We start from the raw sequence: 17,188 nt of genomic DNA, 5'->3' as shown, positions 1-17,188 counted from the left end.
ATAGATGGCAATTCTAAATTAATTGATATTGGACCAATTAATTCTAAAGCCAGAGATGATATAGACTTAGAAAAGACGATGCAAAAATAAATTATAGAATCAAAATTATAAAATCATATAATTTAAGGCCACTTTGTGCTTCTATATATACTAGTGCATCAATACAAACGTCGTGTACTTGTACAATATTTTTTATAATTCATTTGATTTATATTTAAATAAAGATCAAAATGTAATTATAAAAAATAGTAAGAGATTACCTTGCAAGTAAGAATTTTAAAAAATTAATAGAATAAAGAAAGGAAAAAAGATGCAAACTAAACTTATAACTTGATGCTTAAGAAACAAAGACTCCATCGACATAGCTACATATGACTTCTATTAAAAATTTAACACTTTATTAATATATATATATATATATATATATATATAAATATAATGATTAAAACAGATCATGAAACCAAAAATTAGTAGTCACGGTAAATATCTCAATCTTAATAAAAGTAACCATTGGTTCTTTTAAAACTTTAACGGCCTTCTCCTCTCGTACCCACAAAAACCATATCCCACCATTCTCCAATCGATCTCCACTCCCTATTCCCATGCATGCAAACATTCTCCAATATTCCCATCCAAAAAATATACACCGTCGCTTCTGCCTCTTTTCCTACCCAGACCACCGCTCCTCATCTTCCCATGGAGGAGCGGGATGTCGCACCACCGGCCAACGACCCCGGAACCTACGTGGTTCAGATCCCACGCAATCAAGTCTACCGCATCCCACCACCGGAAAACGCCCGTATCGTGGAGCAGCACACCCGTAACTTCCCTCAGAAATCTAGGAAATGCGGCTTTTCTCGTATCATTTGTTGGCTTCTTCTCATTCTCGTCCTCCTAGGAATCGTGGCCGGGATCGCCCTTTTAGTGCTCCGTGCCACCTTGTACAACCCCAAGTCACCGGAATTCGAGCTCACGCAATTCCATTCCAAAAATTTGGAGCAACCTCTCCCTAATAAGACCCACAGCCACACCCTCCCGCCAGAATATGACATCACGCTGCACGCAACAAACCCTAACGAGAGGATGTCCTTTTCCTTCCTTGGAGCTGGAAAATCTTCTCTTGTTTTCAAGAACAAGAAAATTGGGCACGGAGGGGCTCCATCATCATCCACAGAAGAACCCAATAACCCAATCCGTATCCCGATTGCACTGTACGGCTATGGGGCGCCACTAACAGAACCAATCAAGAAAAGCCTGACCGATACGGATGAGACAAAATCCATGCAATTAGAGATCGAGACATCGATCGAGTTCAACAGCTGGGCGAGGAATGAGCGTAAAGATATCGTGATCACATGTGATTTTAAGGTGAAAGGCTCTTTGTTGAAAATTTCCAAGGTTTCGTCTCAAGAATGTCAAACCGAATGCAGCTAGCCAACTTCAGCCCCGTCGAGGTACATTCCATGCTACACGTACACCATGATACAGTAAATTTCGTGCGTATAATTTATGTAGGTTTCTTCTGCACATGATACAATGGCGGGGCTCCTGAAGTGTATATGTATGCTGGGATAAATATCTTCTGATGGCCACGGAGCTAGCTACGGGGTGTGATTCTGGTCAAATATCGGTGATTTAAGTAACATTTTTATGTATGTATCGATCATTTTGAGATCATGATATTCAAAGTTTAGCTCTCAGAAAAATGTGTGGAAAATGGAAGATATATATAGGAGTAATTATACTGGGATAATTGTTGTTTTATTATTACTGGTTTGATGTTTTTAAGATAGATATATACATCATGCATGCATGCATGAACGTTGGTTAGCTTCAAATTATGTAATTATATCTGGTTATCTGCGGCACTGTGAGATTATATTATATCCCACCAAAATCTTTACAATCTTATGATCATATTATTATGTTATAATATACTTTTAAAGAAATTAAATGATGGCTATAACTTATATATATATATATATATATATATATATATATATATATATATATATATATATATATATATATATATATATATTCAGATCATGTTTATTCATTATTATCTTGCTAGCGATCCAATTTCATATTATTTTATGTTGAAGTTCAAAAAGTTGCGAGTATCGGGAAATAAAAGGTTAATTTTGGTGGTTCTGATGATATACTATCACCCTTGTCGAAAAAATAACATTATGACTAATTTGAACTGAGTTTTCATTAAAATTCACCTTACTGAAACCATCAATATTCCTGTAACTCAAATGATATTTAATTTTTATTGGTTATATATATATATATATATATATATATATATATATTTGACAAGTTTTGATAGATTACTTATTTGATATTCACACACTCAACTAAACTCAGAACATCTTAATAAAAATTTATGTATGGTAAATACATAATCGAAAGGACCTTGTAATGTTTCTTATGCAAAACACATAATTCTAGGTCGTACCAAAAAAAGATCGCACTAAATGCATGGTTTTCGTTCTCAAAATACCATTTTTCTACTTGATTTTGAATCCATTTGAAGCAAATACTATATATATACTATTAATTAATGGCTATGAAAGTTGAAGGGGGGAGGAAGGGTTTAGTTCTCAAACTAAGGAGCTTATTCAAACAAAAACAAAATCTATATATGGAACTTATAATAAATAAAAGTATAATTAGTTTCTAGCCTAGGTACATAATACAAATATTTTAGAAATTACACAAAATCAAGTGAGGAATAAATCAATAAGGAAAATTGCATTTTTGGTTTTGTGTTTGTATCTTCGCGATTTTGGTTATTTATATTATCAGATTTCAATATCAATCTTGCATCTTCCGATTTTGGGCAATTTTAGTTTTTTTTATCAGAAGTGTTTATGTGACACTATACACTTTGCAAAAACTCATATTACACTATCACACGAGTTAATTTTGTGAGATGAGTCTAATATCCAAATATGTTATAACAATCCTCGTTTTTTCTACAACATGATTTGTGCACGGTGAATAATAAATTCTATTATAAACAAAAAAAATTATTGTAAGACTATTAACAGCGTGTGGCGCACGTCGTAAATATTAACCTTTAACAGCATACATATAGCTCGCCGTTGAAATAGCTATTTATTTCGTGTATTTTGCACTGTAAATAATAAATTCTATTATAGATAACAAAATATATTGTAAGACTATTAACAGGGTGTGCTGCATGCCGTAAATATTAACCTTTAACAATATACATATAGCTCACTATATTTATTATCTTCGGACATCTTCAATAGTCTTGTTTATGTGTTCGATTCACAAATTTTTAGGCGCTCTTATAATATGGAAAAAAAAAGAGCTCAAGCCTCAAAGAAACCACCTAATCCATATCATATGATTACTTAAACAATTTTTACAGTGTGGTTAATTTTGAGGTTTTTGATGTTCATGGTGGTGTTGGTGCTGCGTCTTTTGTTAGAAGAAACAATATTCTTAACTTCATCATCGAGGACTTACATTTCCCGGATGGGGTTGATAGATCGAGCAATCAAGAATGCTTTTGTGAAAGCGGATCATGCGTTGGCAGATGCCAAAAATATTGATCACTCGTCTGGGACAACCGCTCTGACTGCTATTATGTCAGGAAGGTAATGAATCGATCGAGCTTCTGTGTACTGGCATTATCCTCTAATTTTTTTGCAACTTTAAAATATGAAAATATATTTAGCCATTCCACAATATTGCCTTGATCCTTGCACTTCCATTCTTTATTTGTTCTGTTACAAATGCAATCAGGACAATGGTAATTGCTAATGCTGGGGATTCTCGAGCAGTTCTCGGGAGAAGAGGGAGAGCAATAGAATTATCGAAAGATTACAAGCCCAACTGCACATCTGAAAAACTCAGAATAGAAAAGCTAGGGGGAGTTATCTATGACGATGGCTATCTCAATGGCCAACAATCGGTAGCACGAGCTTTGGGTGACTGGCACATGAAAGGTGCTAAAGGTACAAAATGGCCCTTGAGCTCAGAGCCGGATATAGAAGAGGTGAACTTAACCGAAGAAGATGAATTCTTGATAATTGGCTGTGACGGTCTATGGGATATATGTCATGAGTAGTCAATATGCTGTCACCGTTGTAAGGAAGGCGCTGATGATGCATAACTATCCTGGGAAGTGCTCCATAGAACTTGTTCTTGAGGCACTCAATCGCAACACATCCGATAATATTCTTGCGGTGGTTGTGGTCTGTTTCTCTCCTTATCCTCCACCTCGTATTGAGATTCCTAAATCTCAGAAGAGGAGGAGCAGATCGAATGATGTTTGAAACCAATGGAGTCACCTCAGATTAAGGAAATTTTTTTGCAGAAAAAAGTACTAATATATACGAGTAGATTGTTTAAGTTCACAGCCAATAATGCATCATTCTATTAGTTGTAGTCTTTCACCAATTTTTTCTTAAAATTTGAGATGAGCCGAGTTCAAAACATTATTCTCGATAAAATAATTTATTGGGATTTATGATTGAAATTTTTAATTAATAATCAATAATAATTTTTTATATATAAAAAAAGATGCACTTGAAAAAATTATGTTAATTGGTCATAGACGGGGAAAAAGGAAATAAAAGTGGGTCAATTTGTAAAATAATTTTGTTTAACTATTTATGACAAAAATCTGTATGAGATTATCTTACTAGTTATATTTTGTGAGACAAGTCACTTATTTGAATTTTTTGTAAAAAAATATTATTTTTTATAATAAATATGAATAGAGTTGATCATGAACTGCCAAGTATTTATTTATGTAAGATGATCAAAATTTAAAAACCAAATACCCCCATAAAAGTCCACGATAAATCCCAAAGATTGGAACCCATTTGGGATCGCCGCTCCGGTAGTCTGTCACCCTGCCCGCTGGCATTCCAACAATGTCTACGTTGAAAGAGATTCTGACCCGGCGGCCGGTGGTGGCAACCATACGCCTCACCGTGCCCGCAGGCGCAGCAAAACCAGCTCCGCCGGTAGGGCCGGCTCTAGGTCAATACAGGCTGAATCTGATGTCCTTCTGCAAAGACTTCAATGCCAGGACCCAGAAATACAAACCCGAAACTCCCATGGCCGTGACCATTACGGCTTTCCAAGACAACACCTTTGAGTTCACCGTCAAATCCCCCTCAGTCACGTGGTACCTGAAGAAGGCGGCTGGCATCGAAAGCGGCAGCAGCCGCCCCGGTCACGTGAGCGCCTCTACGATCACCCTGAAACACGTGTATGAGATTGCTAAGATAAAGCAGAGCGATCCTTACTGTCAGTACATGTCGCTGGAAGCGATTTCTAGGTCGATTATTGGGACAGCGAATTCCATGGGGATTAAGGTTCAGAAGGAGCTTGATTGATTTTCGACATGTGTTTCCATTTATTGGGGGTTGAAATGACTGTGAGATTCGTGTTAGTTAGTTTTGCTTCTTTTTTCCTGAATTTGGCCGATTTTTTTGAATGATTAAGAAGCTTGTTGGGATTTCAATCTTTGTTTCGAATTTTGCTAAACTGGGTGCAAAAAAGTATGAACTTTACTAGTTTTTTTTTGGGGTGTGTTTCTTGCAGCATGGTGGTTGTTTCTTTGTATAGGTTTTGCATCCAAACGACAAAGATATTGAAAGGAAGAAAAAACATAATTGCTCGAATATTGTGGATGGATTACTTTCTTTTTTCTAAATACAGAGGTAAGGATTTGCTCTGTGCTGTAATCTTGATTTACTCTTTGAGTTGGTGGATCTTTGTCTTGTACCTGCATTCTGAGGTGGTGTTGGAAAAGGAATTTTTTGGGTTACAATTGGATAGGCAATATTCAAATATTATGGTGTATGGATCCTAAATCATGGATCATAGAAGTAGAAGACTGAACTCTGAACCTTTGTTTTATGATAGTTCGTGTTTTTTATTCTGAAAAATCTATTCTTCATCATCTCTAAGATCAGTCTTTGCACCCCACTCTCCATTTCTAAGACCTCTTTGTCTCCCGAATAAGCTATTAAATAATGGGGATTTGGTTTTGTCATTTGTGGTCAGTTAGATTTTCTTCTTAGAATGTTTTAATTTGAGATTGGAAAAACTTACATCCCTTAGTTTATTTGTTCGTCGAGGTTAACTTAATCCAACTCCAATGCGATATTTTTTACAAATGTCTGAAGTTGTTTACTTGACTGTGTTGGATTTAAAATCCTTGTGAGCTACTTCATAATCGAGTGTAAGGTTGCCTCTACTTGTATCAAACTAGTTCAGGTAGTTTGGTTGGTAATAAGAATTGTACTGATGTGCTTTGCGGTAGTATACATTGGTTTTTGAAATCTGAATCTCTCCATGATCCGAGTCATTTATTACCACCGAAGCTGCGCAACGGATGAATCCTCGTTGATTTAAGATTTCTATGGCTCTGCAAATTATTGGGTTTGAATTTTTGGAGGTTTCGGATTTTTTTGCGAAAAATCTTTGAGTGTACGGATTTTGACCAGGCTTAGGGTGCTCATTAGTTCTTGTGTTGATGAAATTCTTTTATCATTGTTTTTAATGAATGCTTCCGATGATAAATTTGTCATTCCTGGTGGCATGTTCCAAATTGGTTGGTTTTAGCAAAAACAAACAAAATATTTATCCCTCTATTGATTGTAGAATAAAATTTTAAAAAGAAAGAAAATTGCAGAAATGATTTGTTTAGCTCTTCACTCGGGGTTTTGCTCGTCATATTTTCCTTGTTATGGAAGAATGGAAGCTCTTACAAAAAATGATTTAATAAGAGATTTTCTTGGGTCCAGCCATCTCGTGCAACACAACAGAATGGGTGAAAGGGACCGAATCTTAGGGCACCCGGACAGACAAGAATTTCTCAAACCAATCCGAGATTGCAAACCTCTTTAAGAAATAAATATAGTAGCACAAGTGAATGAACACCTCACATACCAACATACAGAAGTCAATCATAATGTTACACAAATTTTACAATCAAACAAGTTCATGATAATTAATAATAATAATAATACTATACTATACTATTATCAACACACGAAAAAATTATCCGAGGAAAAAAGAAACCAAGTGGTAAAAACATAAAAGGTAAAATCACGACAACTGGAAGAAGCAAACTGCCTAATCTGAAACAGTAATCCCAAGAAACAAGCTCTAGAGGGAAAAAGAAAAAAAATGTGCCCACAAAAAAATGACAAAACTACAACACTAGAATGCTTTCCAACTATCTGAATCTTTCTTCGGAGTTTGACCCTCGAGAGATGTCCTAAAAGGCTCGTTAGCCCCGAACGGATCTGCGGCATCGTCAAACGAAGGGAAACCATGACCATAATCAGAGTCCCGAGTACTATGCATGGAATCAAATCTAGTGAACGTGTCTCTTGGAGGAAACGAGCCAAAGTTATAATCAGAATCTGCCGTGCTCTGGAATGAGTCAAATCTTGCGAAGGAGGATTCTTGGGGTGGAAAGTATCCTTGATCAACGTCAGAATCTCTAGTGCTTCGCATTGAATCAAATCTCGTCAAAGACTCACGAGAACCAAAAGGACCACTGTCACTCATGTTGAAAGAATCGAATCTGGAGAAACTGTTGAACGAATATGGCTCTTCAGAACCTTCGTTGAACCCTTTAGGAGAAGTGTTAAAATTGTACATTGGTGTGCCAGGAACTGAATCTGCAAATAGACTATTCCTGGAAAACATGTTATTCCCGTGCGGAGAGCTTGCAGAATAATAGAGTGGTGTGCTCGGAACTGAATCAAAAAATGGACCCTGCTTTGGAGTGTCCATGCCTGTAGATCCAGTTCTAACTGGATCTAATATGCTAGCAGAGTTATAGAGCGGAGTGCTAGGAACAGAATCAAAAAATGGACCCTGCGTTGGAGTTGAGTCAATGGTTCTAGATCCAGTTCTTATTGGGTTTAATGCCCAGTCATCAGGACCAAATAAAGAACTTTCACTACGTCTCTCAAGGTCAGAATCCTGGATTGGAATAGTATGGAGGCAAAGTTGAGGCAGCAGCAAGATTCGAATAAGGGAACTATTATAGAAAGACCAACTGGAAATCAAAGCACTTTTCAATTAAATAAATACCTTAGGAGTGCCAGGGTTGAAATCCCATGCCGCAACAGTATCATAATGGGAATCAAAAGAACCCCAACCTGGCTCATCAAAACCTTTCTCCCCAGAAAGTACAGATTCAGCTCTACCATATCCACTGCAATTATAGATCAAATGACCACAACTGTTTTTAGCAGATCAAAACAAATTTGGACCGGAGTTCATCTCTAGAAGGTTACTCAGAGCATTCAAGTAGAAATACGTATAAAGTGAAGATATCTGTGTAAAACAAGGAAAAACATCATTAGTTACCCACTAACCCTGATGGTGAGCCATTTATATTGACATCTTTCATTAGTTTCAGTTCTGGTAATTTATATGATGGGCTATCAAATGCACTTCCTGCTGGACTGTCTGGTGGACTTCTTACTGTTTGCTCCAAGTTTTGATTGTATGGCCTCTCATTCTGAGGCAATCTGTCCCCAGAACCAGGCAGGTCTGATTTTTTATTGTCTTCAGATGGTGACTTTGCAGAACCACTGTTATCCAATGGAGTAACTTTCTCTCTAATCAATGCAGATTTTGGTTTGGGAGGTGCAATCACATTTTCAATTTCAAGCGTAAGCTCTTTGACATATTGGAATCCTGTATTAAAAAAAGAGGATTATGTGAAAAACGATTAAATGCCAAACTGCCACAAATTTTTTTTACATCAAAATAAAGTATACACTGGACCACAAGAGTACCTTCATCTTCAAACTTATCCCAAACTTCATCCCAATCAGCAGCTGTTCCTTCAATGCCAGGTTGCCAACCTGTAAAAGAATTCAACCGAGATAATCATTAAATCAGAATCCATCGATAGCATCGCTCACAACTCACAAGATATAGATCATTTCAATGGAATATACCGTCTTTTGACTCCTTAATATTTTTATTTAGGATATCATCAATAACCAGATATATAGGAAAAGTGTAAAGGATCTAATACATCACAATTTTAGCAACTAAGATCAATGAGACTGAAAAATGGCACCCCTATTATTTCAATTATAACCGATGGTGGACAAATCAGATAGCATCAAGGCCTGCTCTTAACAAGACATACCAAATGGAAGCTCAACGAGTGAGGTTGGTTTTCCACGTAACCCATAAGTTTTGCACCGTTCATTCAACGCTTTTATCAGTTCCTCGAGGTCTGACTGGATTTGATTTGTTCGTTCCTGTGGCTACCAATTTCAGGCTCAGAAAAGCCATTCTCATCTTGATGACATGGAACTAATAGAAGGAACAACATACCTGAATACCATCGGCATTATCTTGTTCCAATTTGACAATTGTTCGGTATAGTTCCATTTTTTTATCCTACAAACAGAGTCATCAAACCGAAACCATTAAACATTCCAAATGCATGGAAATCTTGCAAGACACAAAGGGACAAAAATACCTGAATATCACGAAATGTAGCTTCTTGAATGGTTAATTTAGATGCCACATCACCAACCTGCTTGTACTTCTCTTCATATTTCATTGCTAATGAGTCAGCCTAGATATAGGTTCAGTTAAATGAGTCCAACAAATATCAGTCATCAGTGGAAAAGCACCTCATCTTTAAAAGCAATACCTCTTTTTTGTCAGCTACAACTTTCTCGGTGATCTCATTCAAACGATTGTCGCATCGGCTTTTGTATAGTATCTAACAGAAAATGGCAGTATTAAAAAGTGCCGCATATGATGCATTCTCAGTTGAGCTTTTTCATTTTCCCAAAGCATGCTGCTTCAGAGATAGAAAGTCACATCCTAGGAAAGAATTTTGGCTTGAAAACATGATTAGGATAATATGGTATATCTTATTTTTGGGGCCCAAAATCAAGACAGGTACGAATGAACTAGTAGATCTGACCAAGGTCATCAGAAGATTCAATAGTGGCTCCCTAGATCAGATTGTGCCAACATTATCATTGTGCAACTGACGTTAAGAAAACTCACAAGTTCTTGCATCTTGGTTTGATAAAACTGAATTTTCAGTTTAGCTTCTAAAATATCCTTTTCCAAATCTGCTACCTGCATTAAAAACGAAGAATAAGAGAAGGTTCACGTAGACGTGAAGCGAATGATTTTTATTTCATTTTCTTTTCTTTCTAACTAGTATAAACATAAGCCCAAACTGTAAGGATACGTAATCTGAAAATACGAGCTCTCACTAAACCAGAGATAAACAACACCTTCTGCATATTTTATCATCAGTTTAACAACAGACATTTAACTTAAATGGAATTCATGGAATACACAAATAAGAATAAATAATTAATTCAACTCAACATCCATAATAACACAAACACTGAAGGAAGCAGGCCCAGAACAGGGTAAACAAGGTGGTTGTCCAAATTGCACTTTACAATATTTCACCATGACCAGGCTATAGTTCTAAGCCAGCATCGTGGTTATCCAGTACAAAGAGTGGGAAAACCTTAGCAATAGCATTATCGTGGTTATCCAGTACAAAGAGTGGGAAAACCTTAGCATTGGCATCAAAATGAATTTTTTTTATCATTTGAGACTGGATGGCACCTTGATGCTTTACAAGAATATAAACAAAACAAAAGCACAAACAAATAGATGAAGCTATACGCCTCCAAAACTTAACGGCTTAACCTTAAAAATATTGACAATCCTCGATGTTGACGTCCAATAATAATGGTCAAAGGAAGATCGACATGTACGTGAATAGAAAGTAAAACCACAATAGGGTTTCTGAAAATAGATAATGAACTCGCTTTGCATTACTCTAATGAGAATCAGCCACACAGGGTAACCTAAGAAATGTGCAAACTAGAAATCTAAAACAGCAGCAAAAATTTCAATAATCAAGGGTAAGATCATAAATAAAACTTCAGACTAACCTATTCGTCTCTCAGGTTGTAGATCACTTGGGTCTGATGGGACACATAAATGCAACTAGTCGAAAGAAACTAATGCCTCGGATAGGAACCAGATTGATTAGATAATCTAATTCGTAACTCAAGAATTAGCACCAAAGCATTCTACACTCTAGCATTACAAGAACGTTAAGGTCATGATAGATGTGAAAGATACATATTTCAAGCCTAAATTCATGGAACAACGAATAGAAAGAACAATTAAGATTACTACAAAATATCATTCTTACTACAAAATAATCTAAAACTGCACGTGAAACATGTCACAGTTGAGTTGAGTTTTGAACGGCGCTGGTTTGATTCCTCTGATTTTCTTAGTTTACTCCGAAAAGTGAATTCCATTTAGTAAACAGCTACATTATTCACAACTGTGATATCAGAACTTGAAAAAGGCTCTACGATTGCATTTGGATTGATGGATTTGATTTGGAACGAGTAATCTCAAATTGATCAATCCAAACACAAACTAAGGTCAGACACTTGAAATCAGTTATTGCCGTCAACTCAAAGAGAAAATATTTGCAATCCAAACTCAATGAGACCACACGAAATGAAAATACATCTCCAAGAGGACAAGTACCATAAGTTAATAATATCGATCTACTTCTGGAACATTAGCAGAACTCACCAAGGAAAAGGCAAAGACGTGATGAGAACATATCCGCGAACAAGTATCATACATTATTAATTTGACCAGCATATCATATCCCAATCCGAGGAAAAGAAAAGCAAGATGAAAACACAACCACTATGACCACCGTCATATACTCGTAATATAAACTAATATGCATAGCATTTGTCTGATAAATTCAAAATTTCACTATGTGTCAAAGCTAACTGGAGTATTCGTTCTCACAATGTTTTATATGTATTAGTAAACGATGCATTTTGGGAGGTAGTAAACCGCAAAAAGTCATAGATCATCAAAAGGTTCTCTAGATGTACACTCATTGCACAACCTAGAACACCATATCTAGATTCTAGATACACCTAGAGTCACAGAATCCTAAACTTGTAGAATCAAAGAGTAAAATCATGGTCAGAACTGATACTCGGTAGCTAAGAAAGGAGGAAGGACAATGGGACGGAGAAGGAGAAAGCAGCATAGAATATCTGGAAAATGCAAGAATCACCTGTTTCTCTGCATTCTTTGCCTCCTCAAACTTTTTATTCAGGGACTCCTGTTCCTCTGTGCTAAGTTGGTCTACAAGACGCTTCTCTAGAGCAGGAACGTTGGGCTTTTGTTGGACTGTTGCCTCAGGCTGGGGAACAGGAACTGGACGAGGAGGCCTGCCTCCACCAACAGAAGAAATTGGCCTTGCATTCTTAGTCCCTAGGGGTTGTTGGAAGCCTGATTACAGATGACAATATATGTGGGGTTGCGAATAAGAATCACAATTAAAAGCTACAGATTTGACATGTAAAACATAAACCAGTAGTTGGTCTCCAAGATGTATTGCCATATGGCACAGCAGGTTGAGTGGAGGTAGATGATGTCTCATCAAACATAACATTGTTGGGAAGCGATGCTGGAATAGGGCGCCCTTCCCTATATCGTTCCATCAAATAGAGAGCAATGCAGAATTCCCTCAAAGAAAGCATGCTGTCATTGTCTTGGTCAGACAAGTCCCAGACCTGCTTTAAGACCTCTATTAAAACAAATAAAACAACAAAAGTAAGACAAGGAAATCGTGCATCAATTAACAAAACAGAACGTTTCTTAAAAAAATCCAGAAAACGTGAAGAATCAGGAATGCACTTAGCCTCATTGCTACCAGTGATACAATTTAAATTCAGGCTTTCTATATTTGAAATAAGATATCCTTAAATTGACATAAAAGAAGTAAATAACAGATTGAAAAGGATGGGACGAACATATGGTAAATTTTAAAAATTCATTATATTTGCAATAATTTCTCTGGATTCTTCTCCATTTTAAATAGAAGGCTTCAGAAGTAAAATCATTATGAAATCTAATTCACATTTATTTGGATCTTAGGCAGTAAAAACCATCATATTTGGAGAACGAATAGAGAAGTCAATTCATCTCATTACAAACCCGTTATTATGGTTTCACAATCTTGAACATCCAATTTGTCTACAATGTTAAATTGTACTAGAATTCTGCACACCTCCTTTTTTTGAAGCTCTCGGTGTGGTTAAATAAATTACAGTAGCCAGTAAAAATCAAAAGCTCTTCTACTTTATGAATCAATGAATTAATTGCAATAAAACTTAAACGATAGCTTCACGGGAAAAATTAGTTAATACCATAACAAAGCTCAAATTAAAATATAACATCCTAACCAAAAATATAAGCCACCAAAGTAGCAGGTAAAGCATGCCAATTCTACTCATTACACCTTTGTCACCTTGCCCAGAAATAATCTCAGATGCACGAATCTAATATAATCTTTCAAACCATAAATATTTCATTAAATCAAAGATACTTTATCCAAACATAAATCAAAGTATAACAACACTTCAAAATCAATTTTATCAAAAAACAAACGCAACTTTATATTGAGAAGAATATATTATACCCGTTCAACATCGACAGTTGACTTCACATTATGAAGAAACAAGTACATGAAAAAGGCATATACCAGTCCAAAATCTAAACCAGAAAAAGATTAATCCAAATCTTAGGACTTAGATGAAGTACAGCATACCTCGCGGTAGCCTCCAACTCAAGAATAAGTTACGTGCCTGTTCACCAGTAATTTTCCCATCTCTGTCGGTGTCAACCTGCACAAATACCTTGCTGTACTTTTGAACATCAGACGGAGTAATTTTAGGCCATGGGGGCTGAGGTTGAACGGAAAGAAGATTTCCAGCGGGAACAGGAGATACAGGGGGTTTTTTAGCTGATATTTGTTGATTTGCTTTCCCTGTGGACTGGAATTGTTGAGCTTGAATAGCTGGATGCTGAGAAACAACAGTTGGCTTAGCAGGTAGAGTTCCAGCTTGACGAGCCAGGTATGCTGCCAGCAGAATATGCAATTGCTGAGGAATTCTGCTTTGGTTCAGAAGGTGTCACTGAGAACACATCCCCAAAAACTGAGTCCGGAGAAAAGCCGTTTCCAGAAGCTTTATGTGGTTTTGAGTCTTCCTTTCCAACCTGGGAGCCCAAGAAAACAGTATCATTTGGCTTGGATGAAGAAGACTGCACCAACCCAGTTATTTCTGATGGTTTTGATTGTGCCGTAGATGGGGACGTAGGTCCAAATCCACCCTCTGTTGTGGAAGAACTTAGGCTCCTGTTGGAGACTTGAGAGGAAATTCCAGCAGAGTAAGCATTAGTACTACCAGAAAATGAATCAGAGGAGCTAGGGCGATGCGGAACAGAAATAGAACCTGCCCCAGTCAATCCTTGGCTTGAAATACCTGGTTGAGACTGGAAGCCATAACTAGGAGCTGGGGGCTGAGGTGGTCTCACAAATTGGTTTTGATGGGATTGAAATCCATGTGGACCACTCACACCAACACCTTGATTAGAGATTGGAGTGGCACTCAACTGTGAAGGAGGTGCACCACCTGTCAAATTCAACTGAGGACTAGACGTAGCTGCAAGATTTATCTCTGGAGCAGGGATTTTAGCTGAAGCTGGACCATATAAAGCAGCTTTCACAATATCTGGAGTCAAATCTCGCTTACTTTGTGCCACCGTAACAAGTTTCAAAGCATTATAAAATTCTGAGCGACCTAGGAAACCAGTTCTGTTTTGATCAGCATACGTCCATACCTGCACAATACCCCACTGAAGTCATTTTCCAGGGAAAACTACAGAAAGTATATTCAATAGGAAGACAAGCAGAGAACCACAAGTAAATTAAAGAGGAACTTACGGTCGATTGACCCACGTGTGTTTTGTTTTTAAAAATAGCCCTCCCCTTTATACATAGGGCAATTTCTAAAACAAAACACACAGTAAGATCTTTCAAAAAACTGCCCCAAAATTTAATGAATCTAGGCCTAAATATTTCATTACCGCAGTTATGTTGAAGTAATAATAACTCCACCACTCAAAAACATCAGTCAAGTCCCTGACTCCCTGTTGTATCCATGCAGGCATTCACCCTCAATCACAATTCATATGTTGCAGGATCACCAAATAAGTAAATATATTTGCAAGAGCAAAAACCATTTTTCATTCAGTTGAACTATTGTAAGATCAGATAAGAAAAATATGTTAGGCAGCTGGCATTACATCAGAGAGCAAGGAATAGTTGTGGCAGTAGACCCCAACCAAGGATCTGGCAGAATTCTCTGGAAAAACCAGTACTACATGGTGGAAGAAAATAAGCAGTGCCACTTCAAAGCGTAAATTTGTGAGTTTAAATCTCTCACTGTCCCCAGGCATTATGGACAAAGTATATAGCCCAAAGTTTGAGAATTATTTGACAGCTTCAACTCACATGAAAATATGGAGGATATTGGCTTTCTGTAGGAAGAGAGGGAAAGTACATGGTTCCTTCCCCTGATCCCCTCCCTGCCTCTCTATGTCGCAAAAGAAGTTCTCTCAATTAGAAGTCTGTGCTTTAACCCTAGTCAATTACCCTTTCACTACCTTCGACATTGTGTATATTCCTTTTACATAACTTTTACTATTACAATTATTAACCTCCAAATCCTGACTATTACCCTTATCTGTACAACTCCTCACAGGCCTAGGGTGATAAATAGAAATAGATACAAATGTGGGCAGATGGACAGTTAAACAAAAAACAGAAGCAGAGAGGCGTGATTCTCCAAAATCGATTTGTCCAACTTCGGAATCTAACACAGGTGGATGGTTGAAGTAAAGCAACATAAAGGAAACAGGCCCATCAAAATGAAACCACCATACCCAGAGATATACACTTCGAGCTGACATGTAACAATTTGAATACATGATTTGATCACAAGAGTTGGCCCGCGTTGCATGTAAAAAGGCAAGGCCAACCGACCTTTTCTACAGGCCTTGGTTTTCAAATTTGAATAAACCACAGCTTTCACAGTGGATAGTTTACTGGCCCATCTACCTCAAATGGTAGATACAATTTCAGAAAATAGTTACTCAAACTAACCATTGATGTAAATGAAGATCAGTATCGTGGTTAGCAAAATTCAGAATGCCGTAAGTCAGAGTGAATTTAATTTAATTATTAAAGTAACAAGTACCAAGTAAAGAGCGAACACTGAGATCAGAATCAATGAGACGCCAGGACTGTGAGAGATTATTTTAGAGAAATAAATGGTAAATGAATGAATGGACCTGGGCGAGAACTCGTTGGGGTAGATTGGATGCTTTGAAGAAGGCAACAGCCTCGTTTCCACTAATCCGACCATCTCGATCCGTGTCCGCCACCTGAAAGTATGCCTCGAATTTTTCCATGATTGCACAGCGTATCTGCGAAATCACAATTTCTTGTTCCCCCGAGCAGTAATACTCCAAGTGGCTTAGCGAAATTGAGAGGAATTACAAGAACCCCAACATAAATTTCAAAAAAGCGAATACGAGAAAAATTCAAAACCACCCAAATTGCACCATTTACATAGGGTCACATTTCAAGGAGCGCAGTGAATCGATTTGAACTATAAGATTTTAGCAGCAAGTTGGGTAATGAATTGGCAGATCGTGGAGGATTCAAAGGCAAAGTGAGTCGATTCGTGCTTTCGGACGATGACTTCAGAGCCGTGTGGGCGGTTTGAAGTTTCAATGTTCGTTGTTTGAAGCACAGGTCAGCACTGTGCGTCGGCGTTATTATTGGTGGGTGTAATAGTACAGCATAATTTTTTTTTTTTTTTTATTATTATTATTATTAATAATTTATTTTGTTATTTTTATTCTTTTTTTATATCAATAATTAATTAATAATAATATTTACTTTATTCTTTTGCATTTTAATACGCACTGTTTATTATATATGTCGAAAATTCTACCTATTTGCTTCATTTATCAAATTTAATTAATGATTTCAAAAAAAATCAAATTTAATTAATTGATTTAATATATGATTCCTATTGTCCCTCAGATATATAAACGCCAAAAATAATATTATACTGTAATTACCAAACTAAATACTTTCTTTCTTTTTTTACTATTATTTTATTTCCAAATTTTTTAACTATATTAATATTTATTGATAAACATAATAAATTATTTTAACACTTTTCTCATTCATGAGTAAAAA

General features: G+C 36.7%; 2 protein-coding genes and 1 pseudogene across 2 annotated transcripts; 2 read left to right on the top strand and 1 right to left on the bottom strand.

Moving 5' to 3' along the window:
- Positions 1-696: 696 nt before the first annotated feature.
- Positions 697-4,322, top strand: LOC140837346 (probable protein phosphatase 2C 57; annotated as a pseudogene).
- Positions 4,323-4,819: 497 nt separating this feature from the next.
- Positions 4,820-6,041, top strand: LOC140835965 (uncharacterized). The gene has a single exon (XM_073201378.1). The coding sequence runs from the start codon at positions 4,920-4,922 to the stop codon at positions 5,385-5,387; it is 468 nt and encodes a 155-aa protein (XP_073057479.1). The 5' UTR covers positions 4,820-4,919; the 3' UTR covers positions 5,388-6,041.
- Positions 6,042-6,944: 903 nt separating this feature from the next.
- LOC140836473 (uncharacterized) lies at positions 6,945-16,766 on the bottom strand. The gene is given in 14 exon segments (XM_073202017.1): positions 6,945-7,995; positions 8,107-8,230; positions 8,394-8,718; positions 8,820-8,888; positions 9,182-9,296; positions 9,373-9,438; positions 9,521-9,619; positions 9,698-9,769; positions 10,063-10,137; positions 12,146-12,363; positions 12,446-12,661; positions 13,685-13,979; positions 13,981-14,757; positions 16,270-16,766. Coding segments are annotated over 14 exon segments (3,345 nt in total). The 5' UTR covers positions 16,390-16,766; the 3' UTR covers positions 6,945-7,221.
- Positions 16,767-17,188: the final 422 nt, after the last annotated feature.

The sequence above is a fragment of the Primulina eburnea genome, chromosome 7 (assembly GCF_022965805.1).
Source record: "Primulina eburnea isolate SZY01 chromosome 7, ASM2296580v1, whole genome shotgun sequence".
Lineage (NCBI taxonomy): Eukaryota > Viridiplantae > Streptophyta > Magnoliopsida > Lamiales > Gesneriaceae > Primulina > Primulina eburnea.
The sequence above is the reverse complement of the archived record's forward strand: the minus strand, read 5'-3'. Positions and strand labels throughout refer to the sequence as shown.